The sequence below is a fragment of the Benincasa hispida genome, chromosome 1 (genome assembly GCF_027475165.1).
Source record: "Benincasa hispida cultivar pf3 chromosome 1, pf3_genome.v1.1, whole genome shotgun sequence".
Taxonomy (NCBI): Eukaryota; Viridiplantae; Streptophyta; class Magnoliopsida; order Cucurbitales; family Cucurbitaceae; genus Benincasa; species Benincasa hispida.
The window spans coordinates 35,304,822-35,330,643 of NC_143478.1; the positions used below are offsets into that span (position 1 = coordinate 35,304,822).

General features: G+C 32.6%; 2 protein-coding genes across 4 annotated transcripts; one reads left to right on the forward strand and one right to left on the reverse strand.

Moving 5' to 3' along the window:
* The first annotated feature begins 377 nt into the window (after window positions 1-377).
* LOC120087068 (beta-glucuronosyltransferase GlcAT14A-like) lies at window positions 378-3,932 on the forward strand. Of its 3 annotated transcripts, none has more exons than XM_039043920.2 (5): window positions 378-745; window positions 1,590-2,302; window positions 2,382-2,457; window positions 2,533-2,648; window positions 3,108-3,932. In XM_039043920.2, exons 2-5 carry the CDS (start codon window positions 1,732-1,734, stop codon window positions 3,605-3,607), a joined length of 1,263 nt encoding a protein of 420 aa, XP_038899848.1. In that variant the 5' UTR covers window positions 378-745; window positions 1,590-1,731; the 3' UTR covers window positions 3,608-3,932. The 3 variants fall into 3 exon arrangements, with proteins under 3 accessions (XP_038899848.1, XP_038899856.1, XP_090168428.1); XM_039043928.2 differs by having other exon boundaries at window positions 436-745; window positions 1,613-2,302; XM_090312302.1 differs by having other exon boundaries at window positions 528-823.
* A 1,733-nt stretch (window positions 3,933-5,665) lies between these two features.
* On the reverse strand, window positions 5,666-12,380 carry LOC120087061 (Protein kinase superfamily protein). Its single transcript, XM_039043908.2, has 8 exons — window positions 11,202-12,380; window positions 10,246-10,530; window positions 9,776-10,093; window positions 9,048-9,275; window positions 8,294-8,394; window positions 7,205-7,316; window positions 6,413-6,877; window positions 5,666-6,249 (listed from the first exon to the last, which is right to left on the reverse strand). The coding sequence occupies exons 1-8, from the start codon at window positions 11,607-11,609 to the stop codon at window positions 6,043-6,045; spliced, it is 2,124 nt and encodes a 707-aa protein (XP_038899836.1). The 5' UTR covers window positions 11,610-12,380; the 3' UTR covers window positions 5,666-6,042.
* Window positions 12,381-25,822: the final 13,442 nt, after the last annotated feature.

Consider the following 25,822-nt stretch of genomic DNA (forward strand, 5'->3'; position numbering starts at 1 on the left):
CCTTCAATCATTTTTCTCTTCATGCTTTAAGAAAATATCATTTTAGTTTCTTAAAAATGAAATAAAAAAGAAGATGAAGATACCAAAATATATGAACAAAATGGATATTTTGTACAGCTTTTTTCAAATAAAAATAAAATGAGCAAACTTATTAATAAATATAACAAAATATCACTATTTATTAGTGATTGATCGTAATAGACTTCGATCATGTAGACGCGACATTTTACTATACTTGAAAATATTTTCAATAATTTCATCCTTTAAAATAATTATCTTATGTTATAAATGAAATATACTAAACAAAGCCAAGATTTTCAGGGAGTTAGAGAAATAAATTTTTTGTAGAAAAACATTTTCAGACAAAACAATATTCCGCGATTGTTGAAAATTGAAATGAAGAAAAGCTTATAAGATAAGTTGAATTCACATCGATGGGAAGAAAAAGAAAAGGAGAATTAGGCAAAAACAATGGAAACTCCCAAACTTAGCTGCAAGAAATCCAAACCCCAATGGACCAATGGCCATTTTCTTTTTTTCTTTCCCTTTTTCATCTCTCTCTCTCTCTCTCATTGTGTGATATAAACACTTGTCCTTCTCCTTCCCCCTTTTGCCCAAAAAAAGCTCTTCCCTCATTTCCCAATTTCAATCTCTCTCAATCCATTCCTTTGTTATTTATAATTCCCCACTTTGTTTACACCTTGCACCAACGCCATTGCTCTGCAACAAACATAAAGAACGGCAGGTTTCTCTTTCGTATTTCCCTTTCTTTCTCTCTCTCTGTTCATTCTTCTTGCGTTTCTCGCTGTTTCTTCCTTGTGTTGTACGTATTCTCTTGCCCCCATTTCATTTTTTCTGTTGCTGTGAACGTTTTCTTGCTCCTTTTTATTGTTTTTGTCTTCTGGGTATTGCTATTTCGTCTTCCCCTGTGATTTTTCCCTGGTGGGTATTGAGGAAATTGTTTGTTTTCTTCATCATATCATGTTTTTTTTATGGGTTTCTTTGGTTTTTTGTGATGCTTCTTTTCTTATAGTTTTGGTTTCTGTTGAATGATTTGAGGATCTGCTCATCTGGGTTGCTCTTAGTTTGGAAGATTTTTATGGCATTTGGTTGTTTTTGAGTGTTCCATGGCTTCCCCTGTAATGAACAAGCTATTTTCAATTTTATCATCAATTTTTCCCCTGATTTGGAATTTGCAGGTTAGGGTTTCTGCTTGACTATCTATTATATTTGAATATCACTATTTGATTTGTCGGGTAATCTATACATTTAGCTACCCATCATTGAAATGTGGATGTAATTTCTTTTTCCATTCTTTTGTTCCTCTTTAAGCTGTTCTTATCTATTTGATTTTGATATATGGAGTAAATTTCTGATTCTTATCTAAGTTTTGGTGTACAATTCTGGGTTTTGTTCTTTTTTCCTTTTAAAATACTTGAGCTAGTAGTTCACGCAAAGCTCGAGGTCATTGTTCACTGAAAATTAATATAAAATTCGCGACTTGGGGGGTTTGTTTTATATTTGTTATATTCATCAACCTTGTGTGAAGTATATATTATTGATTTGGTGCATTTGTTTTATTTCTTAAGGGTCTTGGTCCAAATTTGAACAGCTTCGGGTTGTAATTTGGTGCCTTGATCCTATCAAAATATTGGGAAATCGCCAAGACCCTGCCGTCCAGAATGATAAATAGAAACTGGAGTTGAAATCAACCCATGATAAGATCTTGTGATGGGGTCCTTGAACTTGGAGAGGAAATGGTTGTTTCCTCTTGTGATAAGCTCTCTCATATGCATATTTCTTCTTGTCACCTTCTTCAACATGGGTCTCGTCTCTTCGCTCTACACAATCAACTCGCTTTTTGCAATCTTTCCCACTCGAATGACTATGGACAACACAAGTGTTGCTTTTGCTGAATCGAAGATCGCACAACCTTCACCTCCTACGGGACCAACAATCCCTCGTTTTGCATATTTGATTTCTGGGTCAAAAGGTGATTTGGAAAAGCTATGGAGAATCCTTAAAGCGTTGTATCACCCTTTGAATCATTATGTTGTTCACTTGGACCTTGAGTCACCTGCAGAGGAGCGATTGGAATTGGCCTCGCGAGTGGGAAACGAGTCACTTTTTGCTGAAGTTAAGAATGTTTTCATGATCAGCAAGGCCAATATGGTTACTTACAGGGGACCCACCATGGTTGCTAATACTCTTCATGCCTGTGCCATTCTTCTTAAGAGGAGTGAGGACTGGGATTGGTTTATCAACCTCAGTGCTTCTGATTATCCTCTTGTGACTCAAGATGGTTTGTACATGGCATTTACCGGTTAATTCGTATTCAGTTTATTTCATTTGTTATAACTTTCATTGGTCTTACATTGCAGATCTTCTTTATACATTCACAAATTTAGATCGAAACCTCAATTTTATTGAGCATACAAGCCAGTTGGGGTGGAAGGAGTTAGTATACCATTATCCTTCTCATATTTGTCGATATCATATTACTTATATTTACTCACTTGACTGTATTTACAGGGATAAACGAGCAATGCCATTGATTGTAGATCCTGGTCTATATTTGATGACCAAATCAGATATTTTCAACGTCAATCCATCGCGAGCTTTGCCAACAGCATTCAAATTGTTTACTGGTTCGTGTTTCTCTATAAACCTCTATTCATTTTACCAGCAGTTATCGATATTTTTCATCATATATCTGCCTGAAATAATCATCTTCCAAGGGATTGATGAGAGAATATTTTATCTTAATGAACAATAAAATATTTTGATGTTTAAAAGTGCATTGGAATCATTGATTTGCAGTGGAGTTTGAATCAGTTTTTTTCTGTGGTAGGACTCTTTCTTTCCTCATTGAGTAGTTGAGTAGATTCGGTTTCGTGGGCTCCCCCTCGAAGTTCAAAGCTTTTCGAGATTCTGTACTTTGACCATTCATTATGCAGATTATCCTAGTTAGAGGAAAAATAGCATGCCCCAAATGTTAAAATTTACTTGTAAAGAAGATGCGCTGTGTGGACCAGTTTTGCCAGCCACTCAACCACCCGCATCGTCCAATCTTTTGAGCGATCAAATAACACGACTCTCTTCTGCAGGTTCAGCATGGATGGTTCTGTCTCGTGAGTTTGTGGAATATTTCATTTGGGGTTGGGATAATCTTCCTAGGACCCTTCTCATGTACTACAGTAATTTCGTCTCCTCTCCCGAAGGTTATTTTCACACTGTCATATGCAACGTGCCCGAGTTTGCTAGTACGGCTGTGAACCACGACTTACACTACATCTCTTGGGACAATCCTCCCAAACAACATCCACACACACTCTCTATTAACGACACAGAGAACATGATCACGAGCAATGCTGCCTTTGCTCGGAAGTTCAAACAAGATGACCTCGTGCTAGATCAAATCGACAGGGATTTGCTTCATCGGAAGAAAGGGGACTTTACTCCTGGCGGTTGGTGTGCAGGCCACCCCAAGTGTTCCACAGTCGGTAACCCGATGAAACTCAAACCAGGCCAAGGAGCTCAACGGCTTCACCGTCTTATAACTAAACTAATTTTGGCAGCTAGGTCTGGGGAAAACCAGTGTAAATGAATTTTTGTACAAGTTTGTTGCAGTAAAACTCAAAAGAACAATTCATGAGGGCTTGGAGGAGAAAGCTAAATCCTGGGTTCGTCCTGTCAACTCAGACAACATTGCATTGCTGACTTGCAGAGAGCAACATTATACATACCATTGCTACTACAACATGATAAACTAAAGAAGGTTAGTTCCAATATTAGCATAAATGCATTTTTCCACATGTTGGGATCATTGGAGCTTTGATAAAAACCAAAGTTACAGCTGAGTTCTACTATTTATGTAAAAACTTCATCACACAATATTTCTATACATGCTGCACCCTTTTTTTTCCCTTTTATAGTAATGCTCTTTTTTTTATCTTTAATTTCCCATTTTGAGATTATTTAGATGTGCATTTCTTCATAAGCCGACTCTTGTAGCAGTTCAAAAGAATTGAATAAATAAAACCTCAAACACTTTATATGATCATTTTCTGTTAGTTCAACAACTATGAAATCAACGTCCATCCATCCAGTAAGCTATATTCGACTTGACGATTGTCACATGCTGATAACTTGCCATAAAAGATTTGTGGCAAGTTTAAGACATTTATTATCTTATAGAGGTATGAACATGGGTTGCTTTGTTTGTTAGTAATTATCTTGATTTTTTCAAAATATAAATATTTAAACTAGTTGTGTATATAAATGAGTTTTCATTAGAGTTGATTTCTTTTGCTTCAAATTTTCTTTTTTCTATCAACCATTTGTGGTTATCTTTTTCCTTAAAATATATATATACATACACATAGGATTTTTGTTTTGTTAGGAAAATTTATTAATGAAACAGTAAACGTAAATCAAATTTGACCTACAATTCAAATAACAAAAGGAATTGATACAATAATTTATTCTAGATTCAGACCCCCTCTCCTATCTCCATCATTATAGGATGGAGTTGAATGAATATTTCCCAAGTGAAAGAGAATTAAAATAGTGTCATGTTGCCCATTAATATTAATAGAGTCTTTTGTGGATTTCATTTTGTAGAATTGAAATTGGCCTAACATCTGAATTTTGACCAATCTAAAAGGACTAAAATGGAGAAAATAGGAAGGAGATAAGCCAGATTAGGGTTATTATTATTTTGACTTAACATTTGGAAAATCTGAGTCCACTTACTTCAGATTGTCATAAAAATTATTGGTGAATATCATAACTATAAAGGACAAAAGTGGGGTTAACTTTGACTTTCTTTCCTCTTTTATTTATCATACCACACCTGATAGGTCCATAATGTTTCATTTACTCATGATTTTGTTACACTTACCTCTAAATCCAAATATAGTCCAATGAGCATTAATAACAATAATTTAAAAAGCTCGGATTGATCTGTACTTTTTTTTTTTTTTTTCTCAATATCAGAGGTTTAAATCTTTTACAATATTTGATGTATTAAAAGAAGAAATCTGAAAAGACAGTTGGATTGTCCCTAATGATATTAGATAATCCGGCTATATTTTCACCTATTGATTTTCGAAGAAATCTTCCACTAATTTTCTTTTCATAATAGTTAAAATAACAAAAGATTTGACCAATATTTTTTATAAAAAGGCTTTTTCCATCCATAAAGAGAATGAAAAAGAATGTGAGTTAATAGATTAATTGAAATTAAAAAAAAAAATCAAAGAAAGTTCACCACCAATACAATTGTTATATTTATCGATATATCCATAAAAAGCACATTAGTTTTGATAGATCATATAAATACTAAAAAATTATCAATATATTAATGCAATATTAATTTAGACCAATTCTATCGATATTAATATTTTAATCCTATTGATATGTCAGCCAAATTTTATTAATTTATTTTTGTATTTCTCCATTCGCATGCAAATGGCAACAGTAATCTGTACGCATGACCCAAAATAAAATTAATTAAAAATAGGAAAAAAAAAAAAAAAGTCTTTGTTGACCATTAATTAAACCAACCAACGCAACAAGAAATGGATAGAGGGGGGGAGTTTGAAGTGGTAATAGGCCCTGCCTGACCAATAATAAGAAAATGTAGTAGTCAAAGTCAAATATCTCTGGTCCAACAATTCTCTTGACAATGAAGCAAAAAACAATGTCATGTCCACTTGAACTATACAGCCTAAGGCCAATATTGAAATACAAATTCTCTACAAGAATGGCCAAAATATTTAGACCCTAAATAATTTGCAACCAAGTTACACGTGTTACCTTACATGCATGCGAGAAGAGGAAGATTTATCCCCCTTTTTTTCGTCGTAAAAAATATATAAACTAGAGCTAAATATAGCCGCAACCCGATATTCATAGGATGACTTCCCTGTACAACAGAACCACCAGCAATCGTTTCATCACATTTCTGGAGTAATATCTGCTCACCTAACAATGAACTCTAAACATTTGCGGTCTTTCTGTATCTAGCCATCTCCCCACTTAACGACCGGAGACGAACAATGAATTCGTCGACATCTGTTTTCCATCACCTTGAACCTTCCGTACCTTAGCCTTGTCAAGCCGAGCTCGTCTTACTGCTTCTTGGATATGGCGATCATGGTCCTTCAACATTTGGTCCATGTTGCCAGAAGGAACCAGTAATGGACCAGAGTAATGAATTTTATGACCCTTTGAGCCATAACCCACCTGTTATATTATCATGTACACATGAACAGACACTCAGAAAACGATCGTAAGAGCAAATGGATCAGCTCTACGGGCTGATACTTAAAATCCTAGTTAAGAAAAGTTCATGGCAATGCAAGAAAAACGCAGTCAAGGCATGGTAAAATGGCATTCGCATACTTACAACTATAGGGTCTTTGGTGCTGCTCCTCTCTTTGTCGTGTGAGCCGACAATACTGTGATTTGAGAACTTCTGGTCCGGTAGCATTGATGACTCTGAGGTTTCTTTGAAGGAACCGGGAAACCTGCCAATTAGCTTTTGAACCTCTCCTTGTGAAGAATCAGACTTTTCCCTATAATCTTCAGCCAGCGTACTTCTTCTGGCTGCTACTAGTCCTGAAGTTGCGAAAGTTTCGGCCCCGGTTGAGATTTTGGGAGGGTCATCTGGGTTCTTACTAGCTTTTGCCCAAGCAGCCCGCTGAGCAAGTGGCCCTGAATGTGAGGCTTTCTTAGGATGACGCACCTGAGAATCCATTCTTTCTGCTCCTTGGGAAGGTCTAGGTGGATCAATTGGAAAGCCAGAAGCTTCTTCTGGATGCGGGTTAAACTTCTCACTCCGGCTCTTTGAACTGGTTAGGCCTTGTCTTTTCTGAAATGAGTAATCTTATTAGAAAGTCGTTTCAAGAAAAAAACAGAGCGGTTAGACATACTTTGGATAATGTTATGTTTCTAACTTGAGGAAGAAATCAAAATTAATGACTGGGAATTGGAGAAAAGATCAGTTTGATGGGAAGATGAAGACGTAATCAAAATATGTGTCGTAGTACACACATAGGAAATGACTAGCAACAGCTGCATCACATTCCGCAATTAGTAACGAAAGGATGGGCCTAGGTCAATGGGTCAGAGGAAGGGGTGAAAAAAATTCTTAACACCTCTTTAATATGGTTGTGACTAATCATTAACAGAAAGTTACCTGCATTGATGAGGCTAATTCAGCATTGGCGTCAGGTGCAGGGACGGCTCGAGACTCTCTATCTTTCCTTTGCAGGTCAAGCTGGTGTCCCTTGCTTCGTACTGCTCCTAGTCTACCAAATTAATCAAGGAAGTTATTTAGAAACCACATAATTGTTCTTGATGTGCGAGTCCAGATAGCACAACAGATAGGCAAAGTGCAGTTCCGATTGGGTAAAAAAATCACAAACTACGATCTATCTACCTGCCGAAATAAATTGATAGTACTCCAGATTGGTGGTACTGAAAAATAGCTCTTTGAGTTTAACTTATTCCAAGTATATAGAATCCAAGACATTGTAATAAAACCCCATAACTATTAACTACTGAGGTTTTACAAATGAACTTGACATTCCTCAGCGAAGAGAGAAAAGTAGGGAGTAGGTGGGACGTGGGTTGGTTCAGGTCAATCCCAAACCAATCAAAATCAACAATATTCTAAAAATGAACTGACCATTTATAACACCAAACCACCAGTATCTGCTGGCATCCCTATTAGTATCAGTATCTTCCCGTGATGTTGAATAGTAACCACTAAGACTCTGTTTGGTTTAACTTCATCTCCCTACTAGTATCAGTGTCCCCTAGTGATGTTGAAAAGTAACCTCTAACTTCCTAAAAATGATTGGACTAACTTCCTAAAAATGATTTTGGAGGACCAAAAGTATTTTTCAAAAAGTCTAAAGAGCTTTAGTAGCAAATAAAACTTGCTTTTAAAATAATTAAATTGATTTAAAATCATTTTTTTAAAAATCACTCCAAATTTCACTCTAAAGTGATTCTAAAATAAATGATCCTGAATCATTTTATTTGCTTATGGGCGAGCATCCCGTTTGTCAAAAGAAAACAACAACAACAATAATATGGGTATCTAAGGTGAACAGTGATGAAAGTAACCACTAAGCTTTATCTTTCCCAAGATGCATTAAGAATATCAAACAGAAAAATTTAATTCCTTGTCAGATTTCAGTGAGGCAAGTAACTTTCCTCCTCATCCAAGAGAAAAATAAATGCTAGATTTTGATATATTATTGCAGTGTATCAAAAATACCTTCTAGCTTCCTCATCCCTTATCTTGGCATCAAATTCTTTGCTTGGAGGATACTTTGGCAAGCTTGAAGAATCACAAGGTAGTGGCTTTGTTGAAAAAAACTGAAACGAACAATCCAAAATAGTCATAACATAAACAAATTGTTGTTACTTAATCAAAACAACAGAAAAACATACCAAAAATACTGATGGAGAATTAAAAGCTCCACAAAAAATGAAGTACTCGTAGAGGAAGAAAAATGATAGGCTACTATACATTTATACCCAAAAAATGAAGATTGATATTAGAAATAAAACCACATGACTATATGAAATGTATAGTAAAGAGTTCTTCCGGTGAAACTGATCTCCACAACTTTAATTTCTCTGTTTTAAGATATTATAACTAAGTGACAGGAGCTCCAATCCTCGAAATTAGCATCATGATCATGGCTTCCCATAGTAATCTCCAGAGAGGTTTCGCCAATTTAAGGCGAGCTCAAGAAGACAATAAGGCTTGTTATTAAATTTTGAGCAAGGGCTTGAACCAATTACTAATGGACTATAGAGAGAACTCCAAACATTCCATGTCCATACCACTAGGACACCCTTAAAAAGGATCTACCCAACATGACTTAATAAATATAATCTACAGTCTACAATGACTTCAAAAATGCCTGGACACAAAGGGACAAGGAACATACACGATGAAGATTGGATACTCTATTGTAACAGTCCTATTATAAGAAAAAATTATATCACCCAACACAACATACTTCGCTTTTAAGGGCGAGTGCAGCAGAGCCACGATCTGCAGGATCTATAGAGAGTAACGTCTCAATGAGAGCTAAAGCTGGTGCAGGGAAATCCTTGAATGTGTCTGCAACACAACGTCTATAGGGCTGTTGGGGCTTAAATATTGTTGCATGGGGCAACCTTGATTTTCTCCAATAATCCTCTGAAGGAGAGCCGCAGAGTTTAAATATTTTATGTAGCTGTTCCACCTACAACATATAAATCAAGTTTTGATACTTGATCTCAATAACCATAATAGGGAAAAATCACACTAGCAAACATGAGAGACACATAATGAAGCGCACAACTTCTAATTGATACATTTTATGACAACAAAAACATAGATGCCTGAGAATTGAGAATATTTAAATACCATCATGGTAACAACAAACAAAAGGTAGTCAGATAAGATGCTGACATATCCTACCACAAGCTGAAGCTAAGAATAGAAACTTCAGTTTTAAAGCTTAATAACGAGTCAATGAAAAATGATTTTTGTCACAAATAACAATGTTCAAATCTTGTTTGAATGGATTTTGACAGGAAGATACATACCATAAAAGCTTATAGGTTGTTTGCAATTTGCATATGATTGTCAGATATTTCTAGGACTTAACTAAGTTATATCATAAAGCCAGGAACCAGACGTGAATATAATTTAGAAGTTTCAGTCAATCGTAGAATTCGGCGAAACTTAAAAATAATATACCTCAGTTCTTCCTGGCATAATTGGCTTCCCAGCATACAATTCAGCAAGTATGCAGCCAGTACTCCACAAATCTACAGCTGTACCGTAATAAGTGGCACCAAGTAAAAGCTCAGGTGGTCGATACCAAAGAGTTACTACCCGACTAGTCAGCGGCTGATTTTGATGGATATCAAAAAAACTTGCTAGACCAAAGTCTGCAATCTTCAAGATGCCATGATTGTCAATTAAAAGGTTGGAACCCTTTATATCACGATGTAGAACTCCATGACTGTGACAATGATCAAGTCCACGTAAAAGTTGTTGCATGTAACATTTGACCTGCCCCAAGATAAATTGGACTTCTGATTCAGAATTATTAAATGAACTGAGAGTATGCAAATGTAGTGTCTTAAAATGCATCATCTTCTGGATATTAAGAAGCAAAGACCTTGACATTGATAAATGATAATAGAATAAAATCCTGCAGTTACCTGTGCCTCTGTAAACTTCACACCAGGGTGTGAAGCAAGACCTGCCAAGTCATGTTCCATGTACTCAAAAACAAGATAGAGGCTGCAAGACATCCTAGACGTAACTAGACCCTCCAGCTTTATTACATTTGGATGATCAAGTCTACGCAATATGTGAATTTCCCTAGCCATAAAGCGGACGCTCTCAGGTTCCAGGTTGTCAAACCTTACTTTCTTCAAAGCAACGATTTTCTTTTGGTCAAGATCACGAGCTCTATATACATTACTATATGTCCCTTGGCCAATCTGCACAAGTACGCATTTTAACATTAATAATTTAAAACAAAGCATTATTACTATTGTCCTAATCTTTATGACTGATCACAATAACCACTAAACCGTTACTGTAAACAACAAAATTTTGCTTAATAAAATCCATTCCCTGTAACATAACTCTCGATGCTGAGCTAATCTTCACCTGTAATAATACAAGGAATGAATAAAAGGGAAAAGTTAACCATAGTAAAGCTACGAGAATGTGAGGGATGGAAAAGACACAGTTGGATCACCTTGTACATCTCTTATTTTTTTCTTAAGAAAACACTGGGGGGGTACTGACTGTATTCCTTCACAAAAATGGCACCTTAATGTCTAAATCATTCTACAAACAGAAATAAACCATATCCTGCTCAATTAGAGACATCACTGTATACCGAAACTAGAAACAAATTTTCTAAGGCCGTAATATGCTCACTAAATGGTGTGGTGAAAACATAGTAATTTAAAACCCTAAATAACATTACATTAGGCTTGCCAAAACTTGAAATTCTCAATCAAATATGAAATGCCCAAGTTTTTCAAAATAAGGTGTGTACGCAGAGTGTCCATTTTCTGACTTTCTTCTCTAGGTGTGTGTGAGTTAGTTGGGAGGGGGCCAATAACAAAAATTCAAAAATAATTCATCAAAAAGAGCGTACTTTATCCAATTTCTCAAAAGAATCAGCTCGTCGGGGTAGCCATCCTCTGATTGCCTCTCCAGCAACTGCAGCCAGCCACGGCGGCCACCCTGCAGCAATGTGGTCTCCCTCTGCTGCCTTCGGAATTCTCCCCATTGAAGGATGTTGAGCACCCATATGGTCCATCTTCTCCCTCTTCCTCTCAAAATTCTCACCAGGCAGTCGACCCGACCCATTCACCTGCTTGTCAATCAATGTCACTCTCGCATCATTACCATCATACTGATCTTTAGCTCGATAAGCTTCTTCCCTCGATGACGAAGTCACTCTTGCCACCCGCAGGTCAGACGAAGTCTTACTTGACACCCTCTCCCTTGGACTTTCCTTGCTATCTTCAATAGCAGAGGGCTTACAACAAACACAACCCATGATGTAAAAAAACCACCCCCAACAATATCCTCCTTCAGAATCAATATTCACCCTTCAAATTCATCCAGTAGTAATCCATCCTCCTCTTCCAACATTCCCATAACATGAAAACTCAACAAGAAAAACTCAGAAAACAAACCTAAAACACCCACAACTTAGCTCATTTCAACTGCAATTGCCATTAAAAACCAAATACCAGTAAAACCCAACTACGCTAGAATATCCATAACTCCAAAACCAAATCAATTTCCACAATCAAACCCGCAAAATTCAGACGAAATACACACCCAAATTCATTCCAAAACCGCAGCTTGCAGTGGATAAATGTAATCAAATCCCACTGAACCACAACCAAAAAGGTGCGCAGAAGAAAACCCAACAAATAAAATCATCAAACTGAACTTACAAAAAGGCAATAATGAACCAAAAGGGATGACCCTTGAAGTACTTCCACGCTTTTCCAGGAGAGAGACGGCTGAGGAAAAAGGAACAAAAAAATGCAGAGAGAGAGAGAGAGAGAGAGAGAGTGAAGGCTATGGAGTGAACTGGGGCCTGAAGAAGGAAGACATGGATCTAGGGCACAATGATAACAGAAGAAGGTGAATCAAAGAAACGGAAAAGAACCAAAATTAAAAAAGAAAAAAAATGGAAAACAAAATAAAATTATGAAATTATCATAAGTGTCTCTCTGCAGCTTTGAGTAAGAGAGAGAGAGTGGCCGTGAAGTGTCCATTGAGACATTCTTCTCTGCTTACTCCACGCGCTTCTCACGCTACGTGTTAGTCACTGCCCATTTATTGCCTTTAATAAACTCCATTTTCAGGCCTTAACTACCTTTTTCTTTTTTTGCTAAATTACAAAATTAATAAATTCAACTTGGTCCATTATTTATTTTTTTTTTTTTAAAAAAAGCTTATCCTTTCAAAAATTACAATATTAACCTAATCGATTCAAAACTACATTTGAAAGTTCACATTTATTAGAATGTCATATACAATTTTCTTATTTTTGTTGAAGTCAATAATGTTGCATATCCCAATTATCATTCAAAAGTCTAACAAATCTCTACTTTCATAGTAGTTTTGTAAATGAATGAAACGATATTGTAACTTTTGATATAATAATAGTATTTTGGGAACACATAAATCAACTCTTGTTAAATTAAACCAATTGATTGATATATGTGTTAAATTACAAGGATTCATTTTATTATCGATATGAAAAAAATCACAGTTGAATTATATTTCTCGTTCTTAATATTTTTTAATGATTGTTTGATTCTACAATTATAAATTTGATCGCATTTCGTATCCCAAAGAGAGAAGACAATCAACAATATAAAAACGATGTATACCAGTGTGGGACCGAATATAAGAGCGTTGATGCTTAAGTTAATTTCAACAAAGAGTTTGAGCAAGTATTTCAGGAAAAAAAAAATTCACTTACCTTTTGTGGTATTTTGGATCTCACGTTGGAAAAATTAAAGACTTCACACTCTTTATAAGATAGATAAATTACTTTTCTCATTGTCAATTGATTTTGAGATAAAATCTTATGTTATCTAATATGCTATCATAGCCCATAAAGCTCAAACGAATATAGAATCCAAAGACACATCATTTATAAGGCTTTCTATATATATATAACAAAACAATTTATTGAAAATCAATTTATTAAGATGGTCTAACTAACACAATATAGTTTGCCTAGACTCATTTGATGATACTTTTGTTTTATTGTTCTGTTTTCTATTATTTATTTTTAGAAAATTATGTATTTTTAATCAGGATGGCTGGTAGTTCACCTTCTGCCTACATAACTATGATCTTTTTTAGTTACCCAATATAGTATGTGTCTTTAAAATGAAGTTTGGATTTTAGTAAATAAAAACTTAGAAGCTTGTGAAGATTATAAATGCATTTAAATTGGTAGATGATAATTTTTTTTTTTTTTTTTTATTTACATTAGTAGATGAATGAGTACTAAAAATGTGAATACGAATACTAATTTTATAAAAATGATCAAAATGAGTATAATTCGATTGACATAATATTTGTACTATCAATCTTGAAGTAAGAGGTTTGATTCTACTCATTTCACATATTGTAAAAATAATAATAAGAAGAAGAAGAAGAAAAAAAATGGATAAAAAAGTATGTTTTTACCATTTTCTTGTGATACAAACTTTAAAGAAATTTGTTGGTTGTTTATTATCCAAGCTGGCTAAGTTAACTCAACTTAATTAAAAAGTTTCAATTTTAGCTTGCTACCTCTCTAATAAAGGAAGTTCAAAGAAAGTTTCTAATCTCATCTCTACTGAAATTTGGAGTTATTTTATTTTATTTTATTTTTCTTTTTTTCTCTTTAAGTTTTTGTCCATTCATTTAGATGATGTAATTTTACTATCTATGAAGTTTAAGTTTTGCTAACAATAAGAGATTAAAATGGGGAAAATAAAATAAAATATAAGAAATTAAACTATAACTTTTTTTTCAAAGATATATATATATTTTTAGGACTAACAAAGACATTGAGATATAGACTATATTTGAATTCTAAATTTAAATTATATATACAAATAATTTAATAGATAATTTTTTTTACTTGAAATTTGAATAATTTCTCTTTAAATTCTAATTGTCTAGTAGAACTAATCATATAAAAGATTCAGAAAAAAAATCAACTATTTAATTAAAAAAAATTCATAATAGTTATTTAATTTAATTATTTTTTAAAAAAATCAAAAGGAGAAATATTCTATGTGGGGAACCTGATCCATGAATTCCCCTTTGGAATCCTCGTCCAGATATCTTGGAATTTTTGGCGTGGATGGGAAATGAAATAAGGAGCGGGGAAGCTATCCCGACCTCACCTGCACAAACACTCTATCCCCATACTTCCTAAACATGCACTTCAAACCCGTTTCTTAAATTTTGGCTACATAAGTCACTCATCTTAAAACCTACCAATTTAACATTTTTAGATTTATGATTTCAGATTTGCTCATCAAATGCCCTGTAAAAGTTTTATAAAAGGACCAAAGACTTTTTTTTTTAAAGGCTAAATTATTAAACAAAATATATCCTTGAACTTTGTACATAAGGTAAAAAAATAAAATACTTTTAAACTTTCAAAAGTTTCAAAAATACTTTAAATTTTTTTTAAAAAAAAAAGTTAAAAAGATACAGTTAGTTTTTAGATGAGAATGGTTAGTACTTTGTTTCAAAAATACATTTGAAGGTTCAAAATTCTAAAAAATACCCTTAAACTTAGGAAAAAAAATATCTCTACTGTTAGGTTATGAACGTAAGTGCGAATATCTCATTGCAAAAATACCTCCAAACTTTCAAAAGTTACTATAATTTCAAATAAAATGGAAACATTTATTTATTTATTTTTGTTTACAGATTAAAAGTATCAATATTACTTTTAAAAGTTCAAAGGTATTTTTACAAATAATAATAATAAAGATATTTCTTAATTTTTCTTTAAATTAGGGGTATTATTAACACAAAATACAAAATTTAAGATTTTTTTTTTAGTATTATAGAGTAGAGAATTCAAACAATAGATCGCTACATAAACTAAGCTCATTTTGACGAAAAAGAAATATATTTTTTAATTTAGCCTTTGAAAAAATGGAATAGAACAAATGAGTTGAACAAGAAGGATAGGAAGCTGCCTAATAAAAGAAGGAAGGAAGTTTAGTTTAGAATTAAATTCTATAATTGTAGCGCGTAGAAGTAACGCGCGTGAAAGGAGAGTGGAAAGTTAGGCATAAATAATGTGAAGTTCCCGACTCCTCTCGCTCTCTCTCTCTCTCTCTGACCCTCAGACTTGCTCAGTGATGGTCATCCGCTTTTCCTTCTCATTTTTTTTTAATTTTTTAAAAGAAAAAACAATGATAATATTTATTAATTAATTTTACTTTTTTTTTCTTCCTTTCTAAACGCTCAAACCCTCATAAATACAGTTAGGTGAGAAAGTTACTCTGCCACTCGCTCACATTGTTATGTATATACATTTTACACACATTTTTTATTTTTTATTTTTATATTAATTAAAACTCTTTATTTAAGAGCCCAATTGATAGATTTATGAAAATTTTAGGCTCGATAGATATAATTGTTAGTACTTACACGATACAAACTGAATGAAAAATGTAAATCAATACAATTATTAGTTTAGGACTTTAATTGATACATAACTCCAAAAGTTTGAAGGGTAAAAATTGATTTTTTTTTCAAAAATTAAATGGTAAATTTAATCTGTAAACTTTAACATTTGTGTATTTGTATTCACAAACTTTCAAAATTACACATTTAGTTTCATGATTTATATTTTTTTTTACGTAAAAAGATTGAGTTCTAAGTGAGATAAAAAAACAAAAATAAATTTTTAAAAATTATTTTATTTAGTTTTTAAAATTTGACTTCCGATAATATATATAGAGAGAATATTCGTGATGAATGGAACAATGTTTGGTGGACATTTTGTCTGCCTTAATCTGATTTTTTTTTAAAATTTTATTTTTTGTACTCACACAAACCACACACTACACTCATGAGAGAGAGAGAGGAGTGTGTTGTGTTTAGTTGAAAAAAATGTCTGATTGTGATTTTAGTTTGTTTTTATTTTATTTTTTTAATAATAATAATAATTATTATTATTTTATCTTCTTTCAAATATTTCACGTAACTAGGATTTTATTGAGAGATGCTTTTAAATTAATTTCTGGTAATAAATGTTAGATAATATAGGGTGTTCAAATAATCCGATAATTCGAATAATTCAGACTATCTAATTCAAAATATAAGGGTTGAGTTGAGTTAGTTTTGTTCTTGGATTGGGTTGGATTGTAAGTTGGTTAAAAAAAATCTGGGTCCCGAATTTTATATATATATATATTCCTCTTTATTTAAAGTTTGATTTTTTTGTATTGATTAATTTTTTAATTTTTAATATTTTTCTTTTAAAGTTGTTATGATATTTGTATTTGTTTAAAGTTTACAATAAATATCATAGATATTTGGTATTTAACATCTTAATTTTATGAGATTTTAGTTATTAATCATGTGTTGTATATAAATTTACGTATTTTTCATTAAAAGTAAAAAAATAAGTTCTAAACTGACAACCCAACCCAAGCTAACCCGAATTTTAGGGGTTGGGTTGAAAACTTTATTTAGGTCATTTGGTTTGCCAATCGAACCAATCCAAATTTTCGGGTTGATCTAAAAAATACCTTCGACCCAACCAAACTCATGTACACCCCTATATAACAATATGATTGGATGTTTTTAAATGCATAATTGAAGTTTTTTTTTTTAAAAAAAAAAATCAAAATTTATCCATAAATTTGTCAAAGTATATCAATATCAATCATAGACTTTATTTATTTTTTTAAAATATACTCTAAACTTAGATAAATGTTACAATTAACTCTAGGTTGCAAATTTACTATTTGATAAGTTTACATTTGAAATTTATTTTTTAAAATGGTTTGATACAAAAATGGATAAGATTTTTTTTTCCAGAAAATTAGAACCAAATCTGGAAAAGTTACTTAATAATTAATGTGCATATTAATCAAACTTCAATTTATGAAATTCAATTTTTATAGCATTTATATTATATTTAAATTTGATTATGATATAGGGTTTGATAATGTTATTTTTGTAGGGGTTCAACTTCAATCAATTCCAACAACAAATAAATGCCCTTTCCTTAGTTTGGGATTTTAGTTTAAAAAGATAATGTTATTTTTCTAAAGACTTAAAACATTTAGCAATATTTTTTTTTAAAAAAAATAATTAGATTATGTTATTTAGATGAATATTCTATATTTCTCTTCAATTTTTTTCCCTTTTTAATATTATATTCGAATTTGACATTGGTTTGGATTCTTTCTTCTTTTATTAAAACAAACATGACCCAATATTCAAACTTCCAAATTAGAATGACGAAAGTGGTGCCTTAATAATTAAGCTATGTTTATATTGGTAAATTATATTGTTCTTGTTTTTTTTGAGTGAATTTATATTGTTCTTGTTAAGTTGGTATCATTTTGTCCTTTTAATTTATGTTATTGAAATAAATATCACCTATAAAGTACAAATACTTTATGTGAGACAAAGAATCAATATCAGATACGTATCGGATATCGATACTTCCAAGATATGTATCTAACATGCGATTTGACGTATCTATTTATATGCATAAAAAAAAAAAGAAGTAACTAATCTAATCTTTTCCAATCTAAAATAGAAAACCTATTTAAAAAACTCACTACTCGAGTCCAAAACTAAAAGAAAAAAAAAATAACAGAACAAACTCTAGACTAGGATTATCTAATCTCCATCTTCACAACCAAAATATAAACTATTTGGATATCTTCAACAATAAGTTATTCGTTTATCTTTATACTTTTCTCTATAATCTTCTTCTTCTTTGCAATATGAGTCACTTTTCTATTGCATTTTATTAACTATTGTATTTCAACATCTTAGATGTTGCTTTTTTTGTATTGTATTTTAGTATTCGTATTCTATTTTGTGCTATTGTTATTAACTTGTATGCTAAATCGATCTATATCCTAGATTTTTTTAAAGAAAAAAAGTGTATCTTCAACGTATCGGTATCCTCGTTTTTTAGAAATATATATATATTAAAAAATATAAAAAAAATTACGTATTCTTAGACGTATCCGTATCTTTGTTTTTTTAGAATTTAACAAATCGTCATATTCTATCGTATCGTGTAACCGTATCTGTATCTGTGCTTCATTGAATATCACTGTTTTATTTCAAATTTCAAGGATTAATCAACTTTGCATAAAAAGTCATATTAATTAATATTGTCATTGAATTCCTTCATCGCAAATTATCAAACAAAAGATTTAATACATATGTATGTGTTGGAATTTACCATTCTTTAAACAATGTTATTATATATATATATGATTTAAAGCATAAATATAAATGCCCTATTATCAATGTGAAAAATATATTGAATTAGTTTATTCAAATTGAAATGAATTGTTGTTTGCTTTTTGAAATATTTAAAGTCATAAAATAGATAAGATGTTACTCTTCGTAAAATAATCTCAACGGTATTTTAAATACATAATTAAAAGAAAGTTAACAATACTTAATAAAATATGTTAGAATGGGAATAATTTGACGATAATTAGCATGTACTATATTTCTCGAAGAAGTTAGTGATTCAAAATTTTCTACCTATATATTGTACTAGAAAGTACCAAAAAAATATAAATAAATAAATAAAAATAACATATAAAATATTGGGATAGTTACAAATATAGCAATCTAGTCCAAAGTAAACAGATATATCACGATGCAAAAGAATTTTAGATGCAATTCTCTAAATTTATTAGACTACTAATATGAGTCTATCAACAATAGAGTCTATTATCAGCAAGAGTCTTATGAGTGAAGAGTCTATCATTGATAGATTTGACTGTTTTTGTAATTATTTAAAGATATTACTATATATTTAATTATTAGTCCTAAAAGTATTATCCATTTCAATTATCCTAAAATGTTATATATATATTTTTTATATGCTATAGAATATTTGAAAATTTATTAATAAAAGCAAAATAGGTAGAGAATTTAAGTTTGGTTGGATGTGTGTGTATGTATATATACATATTAAAAAAGGCAGTTAGAAAAGGCTGAAAAAAAGTAACAAACGAAAAGATGGTATTTTTTGTTTTTGTCTTCACAATTAGTTAAAATTACTAATATCATTATTAATTATTGTTCTCCTTTTGGCCTATTTTAATTATTGTCATTAAACTCTCATATTGTCCTTAATGAAACGCCTAAATAAAGCCACATGTTTCCAATTATATGGTTTATTTATTTCTTCCTTTTCTGAAAGTTCAATTATATGATAGTTATCAAGGACGAGCATGATAGACCGAAAAAATTGAGCCGAAATCGATCGGTGTCAGTTTGAAAAAATTTCAAATCGACAATTTTTAAAAATTAAAGAATAAAACATCCAAACCGATTGACTGATTGACTTTAAATCCTTGACGATCAACGTTGGTTTAAACATTTACTAAACTGACCATAATCGATTTGGTAGCAGTTTGATTGGGAAACTGACTTCGACCGACCAATGCTCATCCCTAGTAGTTATGGTTCTTAGAAATCAAGTTGAAAAATAATGTCTCACAATTTTTTTTTATCAAACATAATAAATAATACAACATCAAAAATAAAAATAAAAAATTTTATTTTCCAAACTAACATTTGAAAACAAACTATGAAACGTAACTTAATATCTTTATATCATTAGTCGATTGACTTGACTTGAAAAAATGATTGGTAAAAAATAAAATCGATTCATTTACTTATAAACTATTGAGCAATGACTAGGTGCAGTTTAGATTGCACATAGCCCATGTACTCCCACATCTCTACCACACAAAAAAATAATTAAAAAAAAATTATTTTTTTAAAAGATAAAAATATCACGTGGTAACATTTTATTGGACTATATTTAGAATGTACCAACATAAGTATATATATATAAGGGAGCACCCAAAATTTTCTTTGCTTAATCTATTAGTGACATGTCATAATAAATAACTCAATAATGTAAGTTGAAATTTAAATAGGAGGGAGGGAAAAAAAAACCATAAATTGAGGGTGGAAAAAATTGGACCCATTTTCTGAAACTTTGAGACTCCAAACTATAGGTGTCTCTATACATTAAATCATCAACAGTTAGCAAGAAAATCATGCACACATGAAATTTATGGCTATGTCCTATTTTCCCTAGACCAATCTACCCCTACTTGGGACCCCTTTGGTTTCCTCTTCATTTGAAAACAAATTATTTCAAATTAAGGGTGTAATTGGAAATTAGATTTTAAAATAGCAATTTATATGTATTAAAAGAAACATCAAAATAAGTTGGACAGTTTTTTTAAAACACATACAACCAAATAGAAAACAGAGAATATTTTGGTGATTTTATAGTTTCTGAAAATTAATAAAAAAAAGTACTAGGATGGATTGGGATCCATAGATGCACTAGATCATTTCATTAGATTGACACAACCGTAGCATTCTCATCATATTCTAAAATCACATTGATGCATTCATTTAAAAAAGGGGAGAAAAATATACAAGAAGAGCTAAAGACAAGTTCATACAAAATCAAAGAGACTAGAGAAAAGCTTTTAAGTTCATAACAATAGATGAAGTATCATAATTACAAATAAATGGGTTTTAGTAGACCAAATAGTCGCTAGAGAAAGGATGTCATCCTACAGATGAAACGATTGCTTGTCCACAAATTGAAAAATTCTTTTGTTTTGTTCAAGCCAAAAATACCATCGAAAGAGTAGTATGAGATAAAAGGCATTTCCGTGGTATTTTGGCTTAAAGTCTTTGACTCCTCAAAACTTCATGGACATGCAGAAGAGAAATCGCCAATTCATACTAGATCTCGTTGCATTTTATTGGCCAAAATAAAAATCTTTTTCACAAAAAAAGAAATAAAACGGGTAACAATTAGATTACTCTAAAGGAAAATCTTAAAAGATATATATATTTTTTACAATGGGTAGAGAATCAAACCTAACTGTGACTGTGACTTCGAGGTTGATAACATATGCTCACTTTAGCAATTCTTAAAATAAGTTAGTTACCACTCAAACAAATTTGAAATCAAATTTATTTTAAGAAAATTTTGAAATTGATTAATAAAATAAAAGTGTTATATTGAAGTTGATAGGTAAAAATAAATGTAATGTTAATTGGAAAAGAAATAACATTGCAAAGGTTTAAGCACATGACCTTCTCGACCTCTTTCTATATCGAATTAAATTATAAATTTAATAAAAAATTTAAACTAATAATAAAATATAAATTTAATATTATATCAATCGTCCCAACACATATAAAGTAATGCTTTAAAATTCTTTGCAACAATATTTTATATTCAATCTCGATGATACAATTAAAAAATTATAATATAAAAGAGAGTAATTCTAACCGAATATATATACTTTAATAAATCAAACTATATTGAAATTTACAAGGTAAAAAACACGTGTATAATAATCAAAACTCTATTTTTTTTTTAATTGAAGATATAAGACTTAAGTAGTCGAAAATTTATGAGTATGTGGAGAAAATGAAGTGTGAACAAATAGCAAGAGTTAAATTAAAATAATAATGATGTGTTATTATATGGTAATTTATTTTGATTCTTCTGGGCCTATATGTGTCATTGTGTCTCCGAAGAGCCAAACATTATTAAAGCCTTTCTCATGCATGCACGTAGACTTTCTTTGTATGTATTAAAAATCCAACTTCTTTGTCCACAAATAATTGAATCCACTCAGTCTAATAATTAATAAAATAAATAAATTTCAAACAACTTGATTATAAAAATATCACAAGCCACGTCACACAATTTTTTTTTTAAAAAATGTATTTTTCAAATATTAGAAGTATTCCCTCTCGATTGGAAACAAATTTATTTTAGGAGCAATAAATGATGTAATATAATTTATATTGATGTCAAACAATGAATCAACCATCCATTTATTTATTTATTTATTTAGGGGAGTGTAGTTTAAGTATGATGCAAAACAAAAGAAACCAAACACTGGTGTGGTGTTTAGTGAGTCATTGACACATCGATACTCAAGTCTATAAGGACTTGAGATGAATATTGGTAGTATAGAGTAGTAATATGGAATGGTTTTAGCGTACCTTTGACGAGTGCTTCTGATGCTTATATAGAATTGATATTATGAAAAACAAGTAATTAGCCTCGTAACAACACCTCATTAATCCATGAAATTGTTGGGCCGTGGCATTTCGAGCAGTTACAACTCCACCATCATATATCACTGCCAACACCTGATATGCTTAGCTTAACTCTTTCATGGATTGCCCATTATAACTTTGTACCACTACCATTAGGCTTACACTAGGCTCTCCATGAGTTATTTGAACTCACTCTAGGCTCTCTCATGGGTTCTCTAAGCTCCCTTTAGATTCCTTCATGGGTCATCCGAGCCCACTCAAAGCTCTCTTATGAGCCTTCTAAGCTCACTCTAGGCTCCCTCATGAGTCATTTGAACTCACTTTATGCTCTCTCATGAGTATCTAAGCTTACTCTAGGCTTCTTCATGGGCTTTCTAAGCTCATTCTAGACTTTTAGGGTTCTATGAGCTCACTTTAAGCTCTTGATGAGGTGCAAATGTTGGAAAATGGCAGAACCCTCAGAACAACGAATAGTAAACTGTCAAGGAACGACGGTCAAGCAAAGAGCAAAACCTGCAAAACAGAAACTCGTTATAGGCTGAGTCATGGAGCTTGCTCTCTTTAAGATGTTTCGTGGCTCTGTCCAAGTGTGCAAGCAGGTCTGAAAAATTACCATGTCATCCCCAGGATAAAACAACCAAAAGAAATTCGATTGAAAATGCACCGTTCCTGACCGGAACACACACCATTTCTAAACCCACTGCTTGAAAAACTAAAATGGAAAAGGAGAGGAAAAAAGAAATGAGAAGTGAAAAATGATTTTGTGATCTTTGAACTGTAGAAGGCCACACCTTTTATAGGCCTTCAGCGTCGAACCGAAGGGAGCGAAAAAGGCTCTCCACCTCAGAACATGCGCAGACAGAACGGGCAGACGAAGCGCAAACTTCGTCAAACAGAGTGGACCGTTTCCTTCCTTTTTTTCGGTTAAAAAAATAATAATAATAAATAATATTTTTATTAAAATTTATAATCACACACACACGCGCCTCGCCTCACCTTGCTACGTCCGACCGACTAGACAGATGGGACCCCTTGTTTATGTTGGGGATGATACCCTAAACTCTCATGTCTTATAGTTTATAAACACAGTTTTGTACGAAAGCTTGTGATGTATAATATATGATATTTTTTTCACTAGTTGTCTTTGAGCATTGGATGTTTTATTTTCTTTACCACAAACCAATAAACTAAAATCCATGGTTGTCATCATGTAACTTAAGTATGTATGTGGTGACATACAAGTGGATCATGTCTTAAGTGATAACCAAAATGGTCTGTAGTATATGGATATATAAGGGAAACCTTATCTTGGTAACGCTACGGATGCGGCCCACTTTGTAGAATAGTTACAAGTGTTGTGACTTCCTACAGATGGTCTAATCTTGATCATTTGTGTGGGGACATGCGAGTGGTAGCGTCCTATATAAAGAGTTTGTATAAGACCTGACCACGAAGTGTTAACGTCCCGTTATATAACGCCGTTCATGACATAGACTTCACTTCACTAGGGATGACCATTTCACTAGGATGACCATAGGTAACATAACCTCAATCCTGAGTGAGTTGGAAACTCCTGCCTTTGAAGGCAGTCCTTTGATTTGTATGGGTGCGAGTGGCCAAGTCGCCGACTCAAACCTACCACTTTGAGGATTCGTCTGATTTAGGAGCTGGGAACTCAGCTACACAAGATGGAATTCACTCATTCCCCGAAGCAGGGGTAAGTAGATAGATTGCTCTCTTAAGGGTTGATCCTGGGACTTGAACGATGTGGCGCCACACACCTTCTCATGGCCCGAGAGGTATCCACACATAGTATAACTATGTTCTATTGTTCATTAGAGGGATCAGTGGTACTTAAGGAGTTAGATGTAACTATAGGGGCAAAATGGTAAATTGGCTCAACTGTACTTACGAACATCTGTGAAGGGTTATCAGACTGTTGATTGGTTATATCCGATGGACACAGAAACATATCTGTGGTAAGGAGAGTTCAACTGTCGGTCTTTAGTGGAATGCTTGGCAATTAACGGATGGTGGATCTCGTGGCTAAAGAGTTTAGTCAGCTATTCACATACCGTTGGAGCTTGAGCCATAAGTCTATAAGGTCCCCTTGGTAGCTCAATGGATTCAAGTTGAGAATCAGTTTTTGGGTCAGTTTGAAATGTTCAAATTGACAAGAGGGAGTTCGATTATATATGATATGATTGAACTGGTAATTATATTTGATATGATTGACTTTATGTATGAGATACATTAATTTGAGGAAATTGGATATAAATATGATTTATATCTAGTGGAGGAGAAAACACTATGGTTTATGTATGATATTAAACTATAGGTTAATGAATATAATATGATTATATTTATTATTTTAATTTGACAATTATGGGATAATTATGCACGCCGTTTTCTCCATAACTGTGCGTTAGTGGGAAGTTCCAATAAGTTTTCGTAACTGAAAAATAAAATGAAAATTGTTTTCATTTTTCAAAAGATCACATAATTTACTCACAAAGTATTTACTACTTATCGCCTATTGAGAGACTATAAGATAGCTCGAATTTACTACACGATCGCATACGCGCGCCCGTATCTTTCTAAACGATCGTCTACCTTGTACTAAGTGATTGTCTAGCACCGAGCATTTACTAAATGATCGTATAGATGATCGCTGCCTGTTTACTACACGATTGTGTACTTCATCTAAACGATCAAGCATTTTGTCTATACGATAAACTAAGCATTCTCTCACTTGCTCGATCGTTGTATACGATCTTCCTCTCCTCCTGCCCTCTACCAAATCCCAACAGAGCCCACTCTTTGGATTCTTACACCGAGAATACCGAGGGTTCCAAGGGGTGGTGTTGTCCCCATCTTTCTTCTGTTCGTGTAGAGGCCATTCACGGTAGACGACCGGTGGTGTTGCTGAACGATAGCTTGACGTTCCAGCGAGAGCGAAAGCACCCGTTCCTTGGAGAGAGCAAGATTTGCTGTGAAGAAAGGTTCTTCGACTGATATGTTTTCTTGTTCTCTTGTTATTTAGTCTTAAAATATGTCGGTAATTTATAGTACGATGCATATCTGTTTGTTTGAATGTAAATGTGATAATTCTGTCACAATGTCTTTGGAAAGATTGCTTCCACTCAGAGGTACTCTTATATAAGAGTTCTTTCAGTTTATGACTAGGAATCAGTACTTAAGGGAACGACCTATCTATTATCCCTAAAACGGGTAGGAGCGAATTCCATCTTGTAGGACTATGTCCCCAACTATCTACCTGGTCTTACTCCTAAAATCACAAAGATCTTCTCTACTAATCTCAGGCTTTAGATTGGGTGGTGGTACCCAAATTGAGACCCAACTATCTACCTGGTCTTACTCCTAAAATCACAAAGA

Excerpts from the sequence above, each read along its gene's own strand:
- LOC120087061 (XM_039043908.2), bottom strand. The coding sequence starts at position 11,609 with ATGGGTTGTGTTTGTTGTAAGCCCTCTGCTATTGAAGATAGCAAGGAA. Across the intron at positions 10,531-11,201 it reads CTTTTGAGAAATTGGATAAA|ATTGGCCAAGGGACATATAG; the intron begins GTACGCTCTTTT and ends GTACTTGTGCAG. Across the intron at positions 8,395-9,047 it reads CACTCGCCCTTAAAAGCGAA|TTTTTTTCAACAAAGCCACT; the intron begins GTATGTTGTGTT and ends TGTTCGTTTCAG.
- LOC120087068 (XM_039043920.2), top strand. The coding sequence starts at position 1,732 with ATGGGGTCCTTGAACTTGGAGAGGAAATGGTTGTTTCCTCTTGTGATA. Across the intron at positions 2,303-2,381 it reads TCCTCTTGTGACTCAAGATG|ATCTTCTTTATACATTCACA; the intron begins GTTTGTACATGG and ends CTTACATTGCAG. Across the intron at positions 2,458-2,532 it reads AGCCAGTTGGGGTGGAAGGA|GGATAAACGAGCAATGCCAT; the intron begins GTTAGTATACCA and ends CTGTATTTACAG.